We start from the raw sequence: 17995 nt of genomic DNA, 5'->3' as shown, positions 1-17995 counted from the left end.
GGAATATAACCTTTAAAGGATTTCCCCAGACGGACAAACTTAAAAAACGGATGAGTGTATTTATATGCAAACGGATCACATTTTTCTCCAGCACATTTGTAATGAAAGTCTTTATAAGCTTCTTGAGTAATAGTGAATTTATAATTAGCAGAAATATTAATATAGTGGACATGTACATCAGAGCAGATTTTAAGATATACTTACTAAAATAATAATTCCTACGATAATATACACCTTTTTTTGGACTGTAAGTGTGTATTCATTTGAGCAAAATAAGCACATTCTCTCCTCTGGGGCAATTGCTGAGAAAAAAAAGTACCCTTTGATGCCTTTTTCCTTTCAGTTGAAGTGAATTCACCGCAAAGTCCTGTTTGTGAGAGAACAGACTATGAGAATGCAAGGCTGTTCGAAATCAGGAAGTGAACTCAGATGCACACAGAGGAAATTCATGCAAGCTGAATAACTTTTCTGCTGCACTTCGTGTCTCACGTCAAAATGACTTGCTGCTTCTGGTTACGATAGAGAACATGGAAAGAGAAATTGAACATGCCAGTGGGTTGCAGGGATAAATTTGGACATTTTGGACCGACACACTTGAATGAACATGCATAATTCAACTAAGGTGGCGCATTCAAATGCAATTCGGGCTGAAGTAAAGCGCCACGAAAGCGTACAGAATACTCTCAACAAACTGTTAAAACAGCTGGAGAGAGTCGAGGACCAGCAGCTCAGGACTGGACTGAAAGTTTACATCCAAAGCCTGCAAGGTGAGTCCACAAGGTGCTTATAAAAATCAAATTCATACAGGGAGTCTGTTATTTTACATCCTACCTGATTAGCTCCTACAAGATGCCAAATCTTTCCTTGAGTGTCTTTTAAGGTTGAAAGTAAGAGGACAGACCAAAGCTTATTTCTCAAGTCACAAATCTAAGCCAGACTAAACAGAGCGTCACTGAGTTCAATATAAAGTAGTTGAGCATATGCTGAGTCTTCAGTATCTGGGTCAAGTCACCTTGCCTGTGCCATTTTTAGGTAGGTGCTTCAGGTGTTTCTGTGCAGTTCTATTTATTCTATTCATTTCTTTGTCTCTGTATGTATGGTGATTCAACAAAAAAAAAGGTTAAAAATGGGAAAATGTGTTATTAAAAATGAAAAAGTTTTTCAGCTGAAATTAGACACGCATTACACAGGAAAAACACTCAAAATCTCAGGTTATGTTTTATCAGCCAGGATGTACCAAATTCCTGTGTATAGTCAATTTCCAAATGGTTTAACTTTACTCTTAAAAGGCATATGTGTTCACTGAGGCACCCCCTGTGACTAAAGCAGGGTTTAAATAGTGTTCATTTCACTTTGTTGCTTTTCTTGTGCAATCACCCAGCTGGCGTGTTTATGTTGACCAGAATATTTTGGCCTAAATCGTTTTGGACGTTAAGTCTGTTGCCGAGAGTGTTGAGAGGAAAACGATGTAATGAGTCTGCTCGTCAGTGATACAGTGAGGTGATCTCTTAGAAACCATGTACCGATAATGCAGCATTATCGCCTGCATCACTTCCTGTATGCATGGCAGGCTCACTATGGCTGGCTCATCAAGTCGAAATGCATATCCATTACATTATTAACTGATGGGTTTCTTCAGTCTACATACTTCATCAGGCTTGTGGATATGAGTGTTAAAAGGTTTGTGTAGCCAGATTATCTCTCACATGTAGTGTTTGTAGGTTTTTGTATGGGCCCACTTCCTGTCTCGTTGCCCCAAAGCCACTTCCTCTCCATCTCAGACACCAGCTGTCACGTCAGGCTTGCTCTCTATATTTAAAATAAAATAAACAAACAAAAAATATGAAAAAGCTTTAATTAACATTTTTTTTAAACTCTGATCTTATGCTTTGTAGTGTTCAACAAGAGACGGATGTCCAATACAGGGCAGGGTAATTTACATTTCAATTGCACATTACCAGATGCACACATATTTGAAAGGGTCGAGCGGTCAAAGGGATCTTGTGACGATGGTTAATTTGAGTTTCATTTGGTCGTTCAGACCTGCACACCATAATTCACTTCCTTCTCTGAATACTTCCTCTCCTGTGTGTAATTACTGCTTTTCTAGCTTACAACAGCATCAGATAGCACACAGACGAAACTACGCACCTTTTCTTGATTTGAGGAGTGTGGCCAACCTCGTCATACTTCACTGACTGAAATCATTGCTGAACTGAACACCAGCAGTGTGCTATTAATGATCAATACCTAATAAACAAGTGCTTGTTCAATACCATCCACAGATCCTGACATGAAAAAAGTGCCTACAAACATATTTTTATAAAGAAACATATGAATGGAGAGAAGTGCTAGAGTACTCCTGGAGACAGAGGTGTTGCCATGTCACATTTAAATAGGGCTTATTGCTGTGAGACTGACAGGGTGATTGAAGCAATGTGATATTTTTACAGTTGATTGCTAAACACAATGGACTAGAAGAATGCAAAATGCATAGTATGTTTGAACATGAGAGTAAGGTTAGAAATCAGGCTTATAGACACTGTGGATCTGATTCTGATACAAGTCTAAATAACAGCTATTAACATAAACAGCTTGAATACATGAATAATTCCAGTATGCGCATTACTTAGCTGTATGGCACTAAGTTTTATCACTGAATTGTAGGCATCCTGATGTTTAGCTTTCAATATGTATAAAGACTGCGAACCCATCCTTGTCTGTTACTTGGTGGAGGAAACAAATGGTACACATGAAACACACACCTCAGCAAGTAGCAAAACTGAGTGATTAAATAACCACAACCCCATTTCTTTAAGTAAAAAAAAATGGAGACTACATGCCATACCAGCCTGCTGAGAAACTACAATCTCTTTTTCACTTTATGGCAAAATGGTCAGCGAGGCTGCTCGTCAGAACACACTAATGTGTGTGAATGACTAGCGTTCCTTTTTCTGTATCTGGTGTACTGTTAAATCATGACTAGAAAATACAGAGAAAAAAAATGACAGTGATATCAGGAAGTTGTGTACTGGGACTGTCCACGTCATCATCCTGTGTAAGGAGCGGTGTAAGGACTCTGTGCATTGAAGAAGTAAAAAGTAGAGAAAACCAACACAAAAGTGATGTAAAAAATGGCTTTAGTCATGCTATGCACTCCCTGCTCAAAATTGAGCGATTCTGCTCAGACTGCTTACTAACATCCTTCTCTGGTGAGACTATACCAACTAGATATGCAAAATATACAGTCATGTACATATGGTACTTTTACGTGTCTCAAATATGTCTTCAACGTCCACCGAAGAACTTATTAGTTAAGTAATACAAGGTTGCCAAACCTACCAAAAACATCCTGATGTCACAAGACTCTACAATACAAAGCAATACCAAAACTTAAAAAACGGGTTGCCTGTATTAAGCCATCAGATGGCATTTTCTAATTAAACTGTTGTCTTCTGTGCCTTTGTGTGCATTTTTGTACAGTTATTACTCAGCTAACACTGTGCTCAGTTTTGGGCACTTTCAATCACACACAAGTGAAAAGGGAAGAAAATGAATAACTAAAGAATGAGTTACATGTTGCTAAAGTGTAGTCTTAGTTTCAATGCTCTGCCAAGGAGATATACAGAATCTGATATCTGATATCTTTTGAAATATTCTGGCTACAAACGTCTCCGCTCGACACACATCACTTGTAAAGAAATAAAAAACATTTGGAAAAATGCCAACCGACTCACTTATAAAGTACCAAGATTTTAAGAATTATTACAAGAAGTACATTTACGCAGCTTGGTTTTTAGTTTTTATATAGTGTATTAATTTGCATAATGCAATGCAATATACACAAACAATTAAAGCCATTCACAAAAAGGCAATCAGTTATGTGTATCAAGAGCGTGGCTGAACAGATAAAAGTACCTCCGATCCATGTAAACAATCAACCTGGCAACAGTAGTGACTATGCAGTTGTTTGTCACTGTTGAGGATGTGTTGAGACACATTACAAATGTAACATGGCCATATGTATTCACTGGTCTGAGTGATAATGACAAATGTACCTGACCTCGTTCAATTAGCATTATCTGTTACTCGAGAAGGATGTTAAAACCAAGTCTGAATGGAGCTTTACAGTGAGAAAGCGGCTGTCCGATACTCTAGAGGTCTTCTGAGCACATTAAGACATTTCTGATTAGAAAATACTGTTACTAATGTCCTCCTGACAGTATTATAACTTTTGCCCTCCTATGTTAAATCAGTAGTATTGTTTACTGATTTGTGACTGTTGTAGTGGACATAAAATATATAAGAATGTTTTCATATATGTCGTATATGACTGTTTAATAACAATAAATGTTCACTTCTGTCTAGATCCATACTCTCTCTACAACATTTGCTAATTTTTTTTTTTTTCTTTCAGAAAAGTGCATTAATAATGCAGAGGGTCAGGTACAAAGGTACCATAAAGAACCCACTGTAATCCACTGCATTTTTCTTAAGTGTTGAATCGATACTGAAAATGCTGATGAATTGAGGCGGTAATGATTATCCTTAAATAAACCACCAAGTGGTCATTCAACGGCAGGCACTCTTTAAAAGAAGCTAGCAGTAGGTGTCATAAAAAAGACTGAAGAGACCAGATAGGGCCGATGATACAGATTAAATAGAGAGACTAGACAGAGCTGGTATAAGGAGGAGGAGTTTATGCTCCAGAATACCTTGGTAACAGGCTGCCTCAGCGTCTGGGAGGGGGGTGGTGATTGGATACCACGTTTGCATGCTACGCTCACTGATAATTGAAGCACAGTGCTGCTGTTTGTATATATAAAAAAAGAAGAAGACATAATACTGATTTTGCTGTCTTGATTAGCTGCTCTTATATATTTTTTCTTCCTCATTTGCTGATTAGTTTTCCCCTGACTCCACCCCTTTGCTTCACGAGCATTTTATTGGCTTTCCTGTGCCCGCCTCTTCCCACAGCACATCATCGCCTATCCCTTTTTCCAATGATAGAGAGAGAGAGAGAGAGAGAGAGAGACAGAGAGAGGGGTAGAGGATGAAGGGAGGGAGGAAGAGAGAGAAAGACAGGGAGGGGGGAATTTCTGTGGAAAGCAGAGGCTGTGCGCTGTCTGACTGTTGACAAGGGCAGGCAGGCAGAAGGAGAGGAGAGAGATGGAGAGAGGAGCGAGGTTTTCCAGCTCTGATCTGTGGAGTATGTGCACTATGAAAAGCATCTAGCACAGGGGATTTGAGGAATTCCTGTACTCGAGGCAGATGACTGATCTATGACTTGTACCTACGGTGAAGTTTTTCTGCAACAAGGACCCCAAGGATGCACGTTTATTTTGTGCACCAGGTACTTGACACTGAAGTCTGCTGTATTAATATCCATGCTGCCTGAAGTGCATGGCGGAAATCACAGATCACAGGAAGCGTAATGGATAGACTGTCTGTTGAAAGCCTGGAATTGTTCTCTCTGGATTTACCTTAAGCTTCTCTCTGATCCATGTGTCAGGTAGTCGTCTTGCATGCTTTACCTCTCTTTATCTCTTCTGTCTGTCTGGTAACATCCACACTGTGGTGTATGGCTGTGAACAGCATGCCTTAATCTACAGGCAAAAACACGATGTAATTTTCCTGGCCATCATATTAGATGTCCATGTGTAATCTGCTAGAAGGTTAGGAAGGTTGTGGTTGCAGTGTTCCAGTGTGCTCAAACTGAAGAACAATCCCAGTCAGCGGGAAATGACGATTCTGAGGCTTTAAGACATGTGGAAGACTATCACTTAAGCTAATGAGCACAAAGGACACAAGTAGCAATCTAGTCTAGTCCACAGGAAGAAACCAGAATTCAAACCATCCTCTCTCCTCCTCTAATGTTCATCAAAATGTCTTTCAATCTTTTTGTCAGTTGGGATCGAAACAAAATATCTGATCACCATAGATCAGTTTAATCTATGTCTGTGTCTATCTGTCTACCTAACTTGGACCTCATGGAGCAAACTGGTGTATCGCAGCATAAAACCACCTACCTCATCTCCCTAACCTTGGTGAAGGTGGAGACATCTGAGGATCATGGGATGGAAAAGGCCATGCAAAGTGTGGAGGGGGCAACAAGTCAGGATGGAGGAAAACAACTATCTTCAAATGCAGACTCAAGCGACATGGATCTGAAACAACAGAAACAAGAGGAGGTCACTGGACCAGAACCAAGGAAAGGTACCCTGCTCAAAACAGGACAGGAAATACTTCCAAGCCCCAGAGACCATAAAGCACTTTTTACAGATGGTGCACAACCCAGTGACGGGCAAAAATCAATAACCTCATCCACTGCAGAAAACGGTGGGGCAAGAGAAGCCACAGGAGCATCTCAGGCATCTATATCCAAGGATGCAGCTGAACCAACCCAACCCCCAGCCACAAGTGATGGTGTAGGACGTGTTAACAAGCGTCCCGTTTCCCTTCTAAAGACACACAGTGGTGCCCTTAGTAGTCGTGAATTAAGGGAGGCCAGAGACAGCGTCCATGCTTCCTCTAAGAGCCTGGACCGTAAAGACAGCAGGACCAGGATTCAGTCCCCTGCCAGCCCTGCTCCCAGCTCATTTAGAGCCTCCTGGGCTGTGTGTGAGGCCAAACCCAATGAGGAAAATCAGAAAGGAGGCACTCGGGTTAAAATGTCTACAGAAGCTGTGATTGCCATGCGGACCCAAAGCCCAAGAGCAGAGAGACTGAAGTCAGGGTCTACATCTCTTCCAGCTCCTGTCACTGTAGTCTCCAAGCCCCAGCGCAAAGGGAAGAGTCGTACCCTGGACAACAGTGACCTGAACTGCCTGTCTGAGGACCTTCTGAAAGGAAAAGGTGGTCAAATGACATCAGACATCAGGACAGGTCAGTTGCAGGGGACCTCAACACGTGACCGCAAAATGTTCAGATTTATTAGTGGCATTTTTACCAAGAGCACTCAAGTTCCATCCAGCGCTGGTATGGTACCCCAAGTTCCTAGCTCCTCACAGAGAGAGTCCAGTGAGGATGAAGGTAGGAAAACACCACCTCCACATCCATTAATGATTTCAACTCTAGCAAATCTATCAAACTATGTGCACGCATAAACACAGCATACTTTATGCTTGCGGAACGCATCTAATGAAAGGCTTCCATATTTCCACTCTGGCTTTCCCTATGATAACAGGACAATTTGGTTTTTCCATATCACAGATATGGGCAAAACCCACCACAGAAGTATGGGCAAAACCCACCAAAATTTATTTTGACCTACTATATTTAACAACTGCAGAAAATACAATATCTGAAGCAATTTGTCTTTGAACTTATGAAACAGGAAATTGCTCATGTTTAAGAAATGTAAGTGTTACTTGTAGTAAAGTCTGCCACTGCTGTGGCAGTAGTATAAGACATCTCTGTCTTTTCTACATTATAGCCTTCCCCACTGTCCTTGTGTCTGACTCAGAACAATTGGAATGGCAGTTGAATTTAAGAACACATATGCTAAAGCCGGTGCAATTACAAGACTAACATGTCCTAATCCCATCTTTGATATTCCACCCATGCCTGTTCTCATACCAAATATAATAATATATCATACTGCTGAAACAGGACTATAAAACATATGCCTATTTCAAACAATTATATACTTTGAGCTGTTTTAGAGTATTAGTTAAATTCGTTAAAATCAATTAACCAGACTTTTTCAAATGCCTCAACTTTTCCCAAATTGTTTTTACATAAGACCATGCCACATAAGAACAAAGAATTTGACTGCTATCCTTAAATCCATAAATACGGCTCAGTAATCTGTCAGTAAAGATGTGTCTGTGTTGTGTGTGTGGTCCTTGAACTGTGTGCACTGATATGTGTGTGTAAGTGTGTGTCTGTGTGTAAACTCAACGCATGCGCGCACAAAAATATTTACGTATGTGTCCTCCAGGCAAGCTGACAGAGCAGCTGGAGGTGGGGTTGTCATGGCAACAGGCAGATGGAGCTGCCTGTTGTATGGCTGCATGATGCCACTGAGAGAGTCCCCAGCCCAATGAATGAGAAAGAGCGGGGTTGTATGGGTGTGTGTGTGTGTGTGTGTGTGGCAAGGGAGTCTTTTGAAAAGCTTCCAAAAAAGAGAGGAAATAAAACATGCAGGCTTTAGAATGTGACACATAGAGCATTCTTTTTTCATCCAGGCGCTCCGGATACACGGCTGTATATAGAGGGCTTGGTATCTGCATAAGGGTCTTACTGTCTGGCCCTGTCTCATAATGCCCTCATAGAACCACACTGATTTTAAGGGGGGGGTGTTTGAGGAGAGGACATTCTCTTTATGTAAAGGACTGGTGTTTCAGACAGGAAGTGGTGGATAGTGGGTTTAGTAACCTCTCTTTATCTCCACGTTTGGCCAATGAGTAGAGACCAGACAGTACATAAAGGCTTGAAGGCGTATCACCTCACTTGCTGTGTAAGTTACAAATGATAGTGCCATGAGACAAAAAAGCATCTCAGTTACCCCTTTACACATCCAAAGCAAGCCACAGCTGGGCAGTCATGGATGAGATGATCACAAAGAAGACAGCAGATTTCTCCATCAGTCACTGGTGACAGTGAAACAGCTGGGGCTGTGCCAGTCTTCACAGAAAAAGGGAGAGAGACAGAGAAAGAGTACCTGTAGGCTGAAAACTGTTACTCATCTGGCCAAACAGCCAAAAATGATTTTGTCTTTTGCTTAGTGTTTTTTTTTTGTTTGTTTTTTTTACAATTGCAAAAATAATTTAAAAATTATGCAAGTTTAGAGAAAACTGTTGATTTAAATGAAATCCAGTCACATGATTTGTTCTTCATTTTTACACTGTAATTGACAGAAAATTGTAATTAACAGAAAATTCGATTTTTTTGCTTAATTGTGTCAGACAGAATTTTACCGAGAGACACAATATATACGTCTGAAGCACAGTTGCTCAAGATATGATGCATTGTGGTTTCAGTACACTGAGACATCCTGCCATTTCTAACTTCGAGCATTTTGCCACTTATTATTTTCAGTATGTTTCAGTGTCTATATCTTTTATTCTGTCTGCAGCTTCCTTGGCTAAAAGTCAGGAATGGACCTTAAATCGTTCTATACCAGAGCTGAGACTGGTAAGATGACTTTATAATTGTTGTTTATGTGGTATTCTCGTGTTCAAACATCTTAAAGACTAAAACTAGGATCTTTAAAAAGAAACTCAAAGATAGGTCAAATTTATCAAGCAAGAAAATATTTTTGCTTCATGCCTCTGATACTGATAAATGATTATCACTGATCATTTTAAATTAGAATTTTAATTGTCTTTTTGTTCCAAATGAACATTCTCAACTGATATAAGTTTTGCCTTATACAGGGGGTGCTGGGTAGCATACGGAGTGGAAAGTCAGCCCTAGTAAACAGGTTTATCACAGGAAGTTATTTTCCCCATGAGTCACATGAAGGTAAGAACGTACTGATTGGTCTCTCAACTTACTGATTACATAAAGAAAATGCACATGAAACCAGCTGTAGTAAGCTATGGTTAGATTTGATTTTTTGCTTTTCTGCTCTATTGGTTTATTATTCAGTATGGGTCATTCTTTACAGGATTTATAGTTTATGCTGCAAGTAGGTCAATTTCTAGTGGTTGTTTTAACCTCTTTAAAACTGGCTCTAAAAACATATAACAACATGCTAGTACCTCTATTCAGCTCATAACAGTGCCTGTATAGGAGCGAATGCCGCTTCAAGGAACCAGCAAATCTTTTAAAAACTGACACCATTACCCACAATTCTAAAAACTGGTGGTTTCTCTGTTGTCCCCTTTCAGGTGGGAGACATAAGAAAGAGGTGTTGGTTGACGGTCAGAGTCACTTGTTATTGATCCGAGAGGAATCCGACCTTCCCAGTGCACAGGTTTCATGTGTTTTCTTGTGTATGCTTTAAGCAAACTGTCTCCAAATAATCATTTTATGTGCGCTCTAGCTCATGTACTCATATATCTTCCTGTGTAATTTTCAAATATTGAATTTTAGTTCAGCAACTGGGTAGATGCAGTTATTTTAGTGTTTAGCCTGGAAAATGAAGCCAGTTTCCAAGATGTGTACAAGAACTTCAGTGAACTGGGAGTCCACCGCAACACTGCAGACATCCCCCTCATAGTAGTGGGCACACAAGGTACAGGATTTCAAAACCTTAGCATACGGACACTGTAATATGGACAAGAAGAAGCTCTGAGGTACTTAACTGTCAACGTGTCAATGTGCTTTTCTATCCAGATAAGATTAGCAGCACTAATGTTCGTGTCATTGAGGATAAGCGGGTACAACAGCTTTGTACAGATGTGCGACGTTCCACCTATTATGAGACCTGTGCCACGTATGGACTGAATGTGGACCGAGTCTTCACTGAAGGTTAGGATCTTGTCAGAGTAGTGAAATAAAACACTGGGGCTCGTACCAATTAAATTTCACCTTCAGGATTTTGGAAGACACACACAATTACTTAAGGAAAATCATTTAAATAGATCGCCTGTTTGAAAGATCTCTGTTGAAATGAATTCAATGGGCTTCCATTTATCTGGCTTATAAAGCCATCCCTTGAGTGGGCTGAGCTGAGATTTAATCGATCCCTGGTCCTTTTTAGATCTGCATTACTTTCATATCATACTGCTATTTTTGATTTACTAATCAAACCATTTGCCACACAGTGTGCCAGAAGATAGTAGCAGGTAAGAAGCAAGCCAGCCTTCTAGCATCCTGCAAGTCCCTACCCAACTCCCCCAGTCACTCTGGAGCCTCCACGCCTGTGTCTGCTCCATTATTGGCACAGGTACTATCACACAACTGTTAGACATTTTCTGAACACGTGTATTTATGTTAGACTCTGTCACTGCACGGTTTTGATGTGGGTACAGAGTCATTTGTACAGACTTTGTAAAGGGCTGAGTTATGCACACATAGGCCTCAGATGTAACTACAGACAGTGCTATTCAGGCAGCTGTGTCGTTGCACATGTGGGCATAGCTTGTCTAAAACAGAGGTATGTCTCAGTTAGGCACGATTCTGACCATGACTTATTTTAAGCTTATATTTCTTTTACAATATCTGCCTGAGTGAGGAGTGCATTTATTATTCTTATATATATATATATATATATATCATTTAAAAAAACGTTTCTGACATTTCTACTTAAGAAAATTCAGGCTAACTCTGAGATGTGACATACACTAGGATTAGCTTATAAATTTTAAAAGGGCCATGCAGAACATCATTAAACTGTATACACAAAACTGTGCTATGCGGACAAACATCCCCATCTCCACAGCTAGATTATCCAGGCAAGGAGAAACATCCATTCATTCATGTCTTCCATTCATTTCTACTGTGAAAATCATTAATTATCACAAATGCAAGTTTTTATGAGGTAAAAATCTGTCGAAATGGGAGATTTTTTTTTCACAATGTCAGCATTTTGAATGGCCCCATTCTCTCTGTGTGTGTTTGTCTGCTCAATCCCCTCATTCTGTATCTGTTCCATGTAACATCCCTCTCTCTTTTCTGTCTCTCTCTCTGTGCCCCCCCCCCCCCCTCAGGCCAGTAATGGGGGTCAGAGTAGTGATTGTTCCACCTCTTTGCCCACCACCCCTGTGATAAGTCACAGAGAAATACGGGGAGTGGTAGGAGGAGAGGGAGGCTCTCAGCGAAATGTACCACGCCGCCGGACCTCCTTGTTCACGGTTAGTTCTACAGTCTCAGTAGCCTAAAACTCCAACACATTCAACTGAATATAGAAGAGTGATTGCTGGAGAGCACAAGCAATTACTGATATGCATAAGGGGAGAACCATCAGAGGCTTAATGACTTAAGCATAACAGTGAAGGTCCACTCTGTCACTCACCTCATCTCTCACCTCATCCCATATTTTGTCTCTGTCTATCTGTATTGTTGTGCCTTGTCAATGCTTCATCTCACATGCCTGCCATTGTAGAACCGCCGTGGGAGCGATAGTGAGAAGAAGACTCCGGACAGCAGAGCTGATGCAGGAGGCAGCAAACCACTTATTATCAGACAGGTACAAGTGAAATCATCGCTGGTCATCAATGACTTAATTCTAAATTCTTTACACTAACTAGGAGAAAGGGAAATATAAAATAATTCAAGAAAAGTTTTACTGTTTTCCAAAAAGTAATATATAGTAGAGCCTAAATGCCTGATAGACTACCAAGGACTTATTAATTTTGATACAATGATTCTAGGTAACATTATTTAAGACTGGGGCACAAACACTTTTAAGAATTTATTTTTTGAGAATTATCTACAGTAAGTTGAAATTGCCTGTTACATGAACCTGACCTCATAAAAAATTGTGCAAATACTGAGTGATATAATAAAATTTATTTATAAAATATGCAATTGTTTGGACATGTAGGTACACATAATTCCCGAAATAAATTTGTTGCCAGCTCAGTATTTCAATTAAATTGTAACTAATTTGTTTGTGGCTCTGGATCACTTACCAATATTGACTGAATAATGCTGACGTGTGTTTTGTATGGCAGGGCACATTATGGAAACGCAGTGAACGTTCTCTGAACAAGGAATGGAAGAAGAAGCTTGTCACACTTACCAACAACGGCATTCTCACATATCATTCAAACATCAATGTGAGAACCACTGTCTTGTGCTAATGGACAGAAGGAAACCGGAGTAGTAAAACAGCAGTCTTCTGAGCTACCTTGGAAATCATGACTTAGCTTTTATATCTGATGGTATAGGAATTATAGATTACATGAAATATTGGAAGTTATTGCTAAGCAATACAGATACTATATAGCAGAGTACGTGGACACCTGACAGTCACACCCATAAGTTAGTTTTCCCCAAACCGTTGCCACAAATCTGAAAGGACACAATTATCTAGAATGTCTATGTAAGCTATAGTTTTAAGAGTTCCCTTCACTGGAAGTAGAAGGCCCAACCCTTTATCATGACAGTCTCTCAGTACACAAAGACATGGCTTGGATAGTGTGTAAGAACTTGAGTGGCCTGCACTGAGCACTGACCTGAGCACCTCTGGTGTGAACTGGAATGTTGACCGTGTGCCAGGCCATCATCTGACATCACTTCAAGGAGTAACAATAATATGATGGAAGTTTAAAATTTAGAATTAAAAGTCTAGAGTCTTTTAGTTCCAAGCACCCAATATTAATATTTTACTCCAAAAATCTCATAGACAGAATCCATATGTGATCTGAGCTTGATTCCTTTTAGGCATGTATCACATATTATTGTCTTATTGTTGATATTACCATTGTCTAGCCCAAACCTTGGATAAACAAAACATGAATAAATATCTTAATAATTGAATCACATAGAGCAACTGGAGTATGTGGCCGTTTTCAGGACTATAGGCAGAGCACCCATGGTAAGGAGATGGACTTGCTGCGTGTAACTGTAAAGGTACCAGGAAAGCATCCACACAGGGCAGCACCTCCAGCTGGCCCTGCTCCAGCCACTACTCCTACTCCTGGGGTCAATGGCCTTACAAAAGACAAACCAGCACATGAAGGGGGAAGCTCATGTAAGTAATGTGAGATGTTTCTTTAGATATCATCTCAAACCAAAATCTTTACCTGTTTTTTAGTTTACTTTTTCATGACTTGTGTCTTGTATTCCAGCTCTTCTGACTGTTGATGAGGCTGCTGGCTCTGTAGTGTCATCTCAAGACACAGAACAAAAAATCAAACGCTGCCCTTCATCCGTGTCCAATAAGGCAATTAGCCTAGGTATGTCATGAGGTTCTTATGGACTGCAAAAACTGATTTCCTGTGTGAACTTTTCAATGTGTAGAAACTCTGTATATGTAACATGTCCTGATTCTTTGAAGTCCATAATATCTAACAATGGCTTACGTTCTAGATGTTTCATCTCTTGTCTCCATCCAGCAGAATCAAGCATTGAGGGGGCTACAAGCCCTTCTCTGGGAAAAGACCTCACTCCATCGTCCCCCATGACCGACAGAAAGACCAAGACCAAGAGGAAGAAAAGCATGAATGTCAAAGGAGATGCTGCAGCCAGCCAGGCTGACGGTGAGCTCCACTAGAAATGCTTGATAACCTTTCCAAATATGATCAGTTGATTATAAAACAAGCAACGATAATTAATTTGTAAAGGATTCCATTACCTGAAACCCTGATGAATTTCCCTGCTTGTCCTCTGCTCTCTTTGCCTCCTCTTCGTTGTCTGTGAAGATTTAAAGTGTTTCCTATGACTTATGTCTTCTCTTGCATCTCTCCGTTTCTCTTCCCCTTCCCTCTTCCTTTGTCCTCTGCTGCCCTGGGCTAATTTCTTGCACTGCAAGCCAAGCGCAAAATGTGGAAATTGAAAAGCTTTGGTAGCTTGAGAAACATTAACAGAACAGGTAATAAGAGGCAGTGTGGATGAAGTGTATGGTTGAACTCGGTGTGACTGGCTCTTGCTCTGCAATGTATGTTGATGTTTTTCATCCCTCAGTCATGACGACACATCATTAGATTACCGCAAATGGATTGCACAACTGCAGTCATCTTTCACTCTGTCCTTCTTTCTCTTCCTCTCTTTTGCTCATGTCACTATAATGAGAAAATAATTTATTAGTCTGTGGGGTTCAGTGAGTGTCTTCCATCGATTACTTCCTCTCTAGTAAATAAATATTGCCTGCTCCTTACAGAGGAGGAGAACGCAGACTTCTTCATCATATCAAGCACAGGACAGAGCTGGCACTTTGACACCCAGAATCAGGAAGATAGGGATGCCTGGGTGCAAGCCATTGAGAGCCAAATCCTGGCTTCTCTGCAACTGTGTGAAAGTAGAAATAAGGTTGGTTTGGCCATGATTTGCAAACCACATCATGAATTTCATGATGACTGAAAATACTGATCTGACCAGTGCGTCTGTGTGTGTGTGTGATCCAGACTCAGAGATGTAGCCAGAGTGAAGCTGTGGCACTACAAGCCATTCGCAATGCCAAAGGAAACGATCTGTGTGTAGACTGTGATGCGCCATGTAAGTTTTTTGTCACTGTTATAACCATATCACAGAGATATGTGTCTAGTATACACTAGAGATCATTTTTCTCTCTTCTTCCTATCCCACCAGATCCCACCTGGGCTAGTCTAAATTTGGGAGCACTGATTTGTATCGAGTGCTCAGGAATTCACAGGAACCTTGGGACTCACTTGTCCCGAGTCCGTTCCTTGGGCCTAGATAACTGGCCTAGTGAGCTCACCAAGGTGCTTATGGCAATAGGCAACCACATGGCCAACAGCATTTGGGAAAAATGTACACAAGGGCGCCAAAAACCAACGCCTGAAGCAACAAGGTGAGCAGGACCTCTTGGGTTAAACAGAGGGATGTACAGTTAAAGATACAATAATTAACTGCTAATGATTCCACTGCTGCTGCTGTTCATAACACAGGCCAAAATCCTTTTAAAGCCCCAGGGAACCTAAAACTGTAATTGCACTCTGATTAGGTTAATGTTGGTCTTGTGGGAATTACAGTTTGCAGTACAAAGTGCAAATGATTTGTCAACAACAATTTGTTCAATGAATTCATTCACAAACCCATGTCACATTGTGGTAAGCTTTCTCATATCAAAAGCCTCACTGGTGAGTATAATGTAAAAGCAAAAACAAACCTACCTTTCAGTCAGCATCTATAATGCAAGCTAATTGGAAGAGGAATACTTGATTTTTACAATCATTATTAATACTCAAACACTCACACAGTAACATATGTTGAACACATCTGAGTGGATTTAGTTCCGTAACAGACAAAAAGACTCACTGCCATCTACTGTTGCTTAAAAAGAAAAAGAAAAAGAAAAGGGAAATCTACAGAGGCTGTACAAACACTTACGGTCTTCCCAGAATAACATCCTTTCCCTGTGCCTTTTTTTGGCATTCAACCCAGAGAGCAGAGGGAGTCTTGGATCCGGGCTAAATATGAGCAGAAGTTGTTTGTGGCACCCTTGCCAACTCAGGACGAGAGCCCAGGTGAGGTGACATCATCGCAGCTCCTCGGTGCCGTCACCAACAAAGATCTTCCCATGCTCCTGCTGCTCTTGGCCCACAGCACCAAGGAGCAGCTCAATGTTCCAGTGGAGCCTCAGAGCCCCTTGCATGCAGCCTGCCAGCTTGGAGAAGTGGTCATGACTCAGCTCCTAGTCTGGGTAAGAGTTGACAGACAGTAGGGATACACTGATAATAAAAATACAGCCCAGGGGCAATAACAGCTGCTGATTGTTACATTAGTAACTTAAAGAGACAAACACCACGGAACATGTTATAGGAAAATAATCAATAAAGGCTTGGTATGATGCAGCATTTTTATAGGATATAAAAGCATATCCTAATGTATTTTTCCTCTTATAACGCAGCAATCTGAGAACAATCACTGTTTATTTATTGAAAAACAACACATCAGCCTTCATTATTTTTTCATGTTATGGAACATGAGAGACAAGTTACAAGTTATAAAGAGATAGAAACAGATAGAAACCCCACCGATCTCCTTTTTTTGTTTTTTACCTCTCTGGAAAATGCATGTAACCTTTTAATCTCTGACTCAAAAAATGCATAAAGACATGTTGCAGATCTGTTTTTATGTGAAGTGTCAGCCACACAATTTCCATTAAGACATTGTTTCAAAGCAGCATTGCAGAACATAAGAAACAGAGTCCTAGATGTTAGACAAAATCATCCCTAGTGAGCAAGCCTGAGGCGACTGTGGCAAGAAAAAACTCCCTTAGATGATATGAGGAAGAAACCTTGAGAGGAACCAGACACAAAAGGGAACCCATCGTCATTTGGGTGAAACCGAAGGGTGTGATTATAAATTATTATAAACACCGGAGAGTGTGATTATGAGTTGCTGCTGACTAATCAGATTTGAGAATTCAACTGCGGAGTGATATAATAAATATCCACTCAAAACATGAAAACAATATCAAACCTATTGTAATATTTTTTCTTTTAGGCTCATTCTTACAGCAAAGAAACTACTTTTAAGCAAAAAAAAAACATTTACATTCATATATTATTGGTTCCTTGAGACTGTAAAATTTCTTATAGCATGATACACAGCTGATTAAACTCCGGTGCCTTTTCGAATGATGGGTTTTTAATTGCTTTTGTTTTTTGTCTGTTTCTTTCTGTAGTATGGTAGTGATGTGAAAGCGAAGAATCCTCAAGGCCAAACAGCTTTAACGCTTGCTCAACAGGCTGGGAGCCAAGAGTGTGTGGAAATCCTTCGCCAACATGGCTGCCCCAGTGAAACCTCACCCACTGCACCTACTCCCATTCTCTCCCGCAAAAGTAGCATCACAAGTCTTGGACGTAACAATTCCAGGAGAAGGGTCACATAACTTGGAAAAAAACTTCATGGACAGACAAAGATTCTTCCATTCTGGGGGAAAGAAACGAACAGTTTTTATTTCATTTTGTTAAAATGCTACGTACGTCTCTCTCTCTCTCTCTCTCTCTCTGTGGATGTTTTGGTCTGTCCTCATTCATATACGTCCATTTAGGTTCCTCAGAGAAGGCAAAAAAACGTACTTGTCAATGTCTGAAATAAAATTATCAAGCCAGCTTCAGATCAAATACAGACACTGTTTGAACGACTCAAAAGCAATATTATACATGCTCATTATATATCTATTACAAAGACAAATGTAGCCTAGAGAGCTTCGACAAGCAATCTGTGGATTCAACATTACTGTATGACTCATAAAACTGTTCCTCATAAGCAACATACATGAGGCCACTGTGTTTGTATGGGAAAAGGATAGTATTTGTCATTGTGCACCGTTTCTAAATACTAGAATAAATAAACTTAAATCTTTAAACTTTTTTTTTTTTTTTTTTTTTTTAGTTATTATTTGTGGTTGTTTAACCAAGGTAAAAAGGGACATTTCTGTGTGTGGAATTGTAAATGAACATCTTTGGAC

At 40.2% G+C, this 17995-nt stretch overlaps 1 protein-coding gene and 1 long non-coding RNA gene across 9 annotated transcripts; one reads left to right on the top strand and one right to left on the bottom strand.

The window, feature by feature from the left end:
• Window positions 1–408: 408 nt before the first annotated feature.
• Window positions 409–17893, top strand: agap2 (ArfGAP with GTPase domain, ankyrin repeat and PH domain 2). Of its 8 annotated transcripts, none has more exons than XM_058409097.1 (19): window positions 409–767; window positions 9080–9138; window positions 9381–9468; window positions 9837–9922; window positions 10042–10183; window positions 10285–10419; window positions 10716–10837; window positions 11601–11744; window positions 11996–12079; window positions 12567–12671; window positions 13411–13588; window positions 13686–13793; window positions 13953–14096; window positions 14369–14428; window positions 14717–14865; window positions 14961–15051; window positions 15145–15367; window positions 15961–16219; window positions 17207–17893. In XM_058409097.1, the coding sequence occupies exons 1-19, from the start codon at window positions 599–601 to the stop codon at window positions 17411–17413; spliced, it is 2553 nt and encodes an 850-aa protein (XP_058265080.1). In that variant the 5' UTR covers window positions 409–598; the 3' UTR covers window positions 17414–17893. The 8 variants fall into 8 exon arrangements, with proteins under 8 accessions (XP_058265080.1, XP_058265082.1, XP_058265081.1 ...); XM_058409091.1 differs by lacking the exon at window positions 409–767 and adding an exon at window positions 5129–7032; XM_058409092.1 differs by lacking the exon at window positions 409–767 and adding an exon at window positions 5130–7032 and having other exon boundaries at window positions 13956–14096.
• LOC131365510 (uncharacterized) lies at window positions 13413–14070 on the bottom strand. The gene is made up of 3 exons (XR_009206696.1): window positions 13920–14070; window positions 13641–13715; window positions 13413–13548 (listed from the first exon to the last, which is right to left on the bottom strand). It is a non-coding gene; the product is annotated as an uncharacterized LOC131365510 (long non-coding RNA).
• Window positions 17894–17995: the final 102 nt, after the last annotated feature.

Source organism: Hemibagrus wyckioides, linkage group LG15, assembly GCF_019097595.1.
Source record: "Hemibagrus wyckioides isolate EC202008001 linkage group LG15, SWU_Hwy_1.0, whole genome shotgun sequence".
Lineage (NCBI taxonomy): Eukaryota > Metazoa > Chordata > Actinopteri > Siluriformes > Bagridae > Hemibagrus > Hemibagrus wyckioides.
This window is presented reverse-complemented; position numbering and strand designations above follow the sequence as displayed.

Bases quoted from the DNA above. Each gene is read 5' to 3' on its own strand.
- agap2 (XM_058409091.1), top strand. From the start codon at position 5,955: ATGTCTGTGTCTATCTGTCTACCTAACTTGGACCTCATGGAGCAAACT. The intron at 10,184-10,284 runs GTACAGGATTTC...TTTTCTATCCAG, and splicing joins CATAGTAGTGGGCACACAAG to ATAAGATTAGCAGCACTAAT. The intron at 15,052-15,144 runs GTAAGTTTTTTG...CTATCCCACCAG, and splicing joins TGTAGACTGTGATGCGCCAT to ATCCCACCTGGGCTAGTCTA.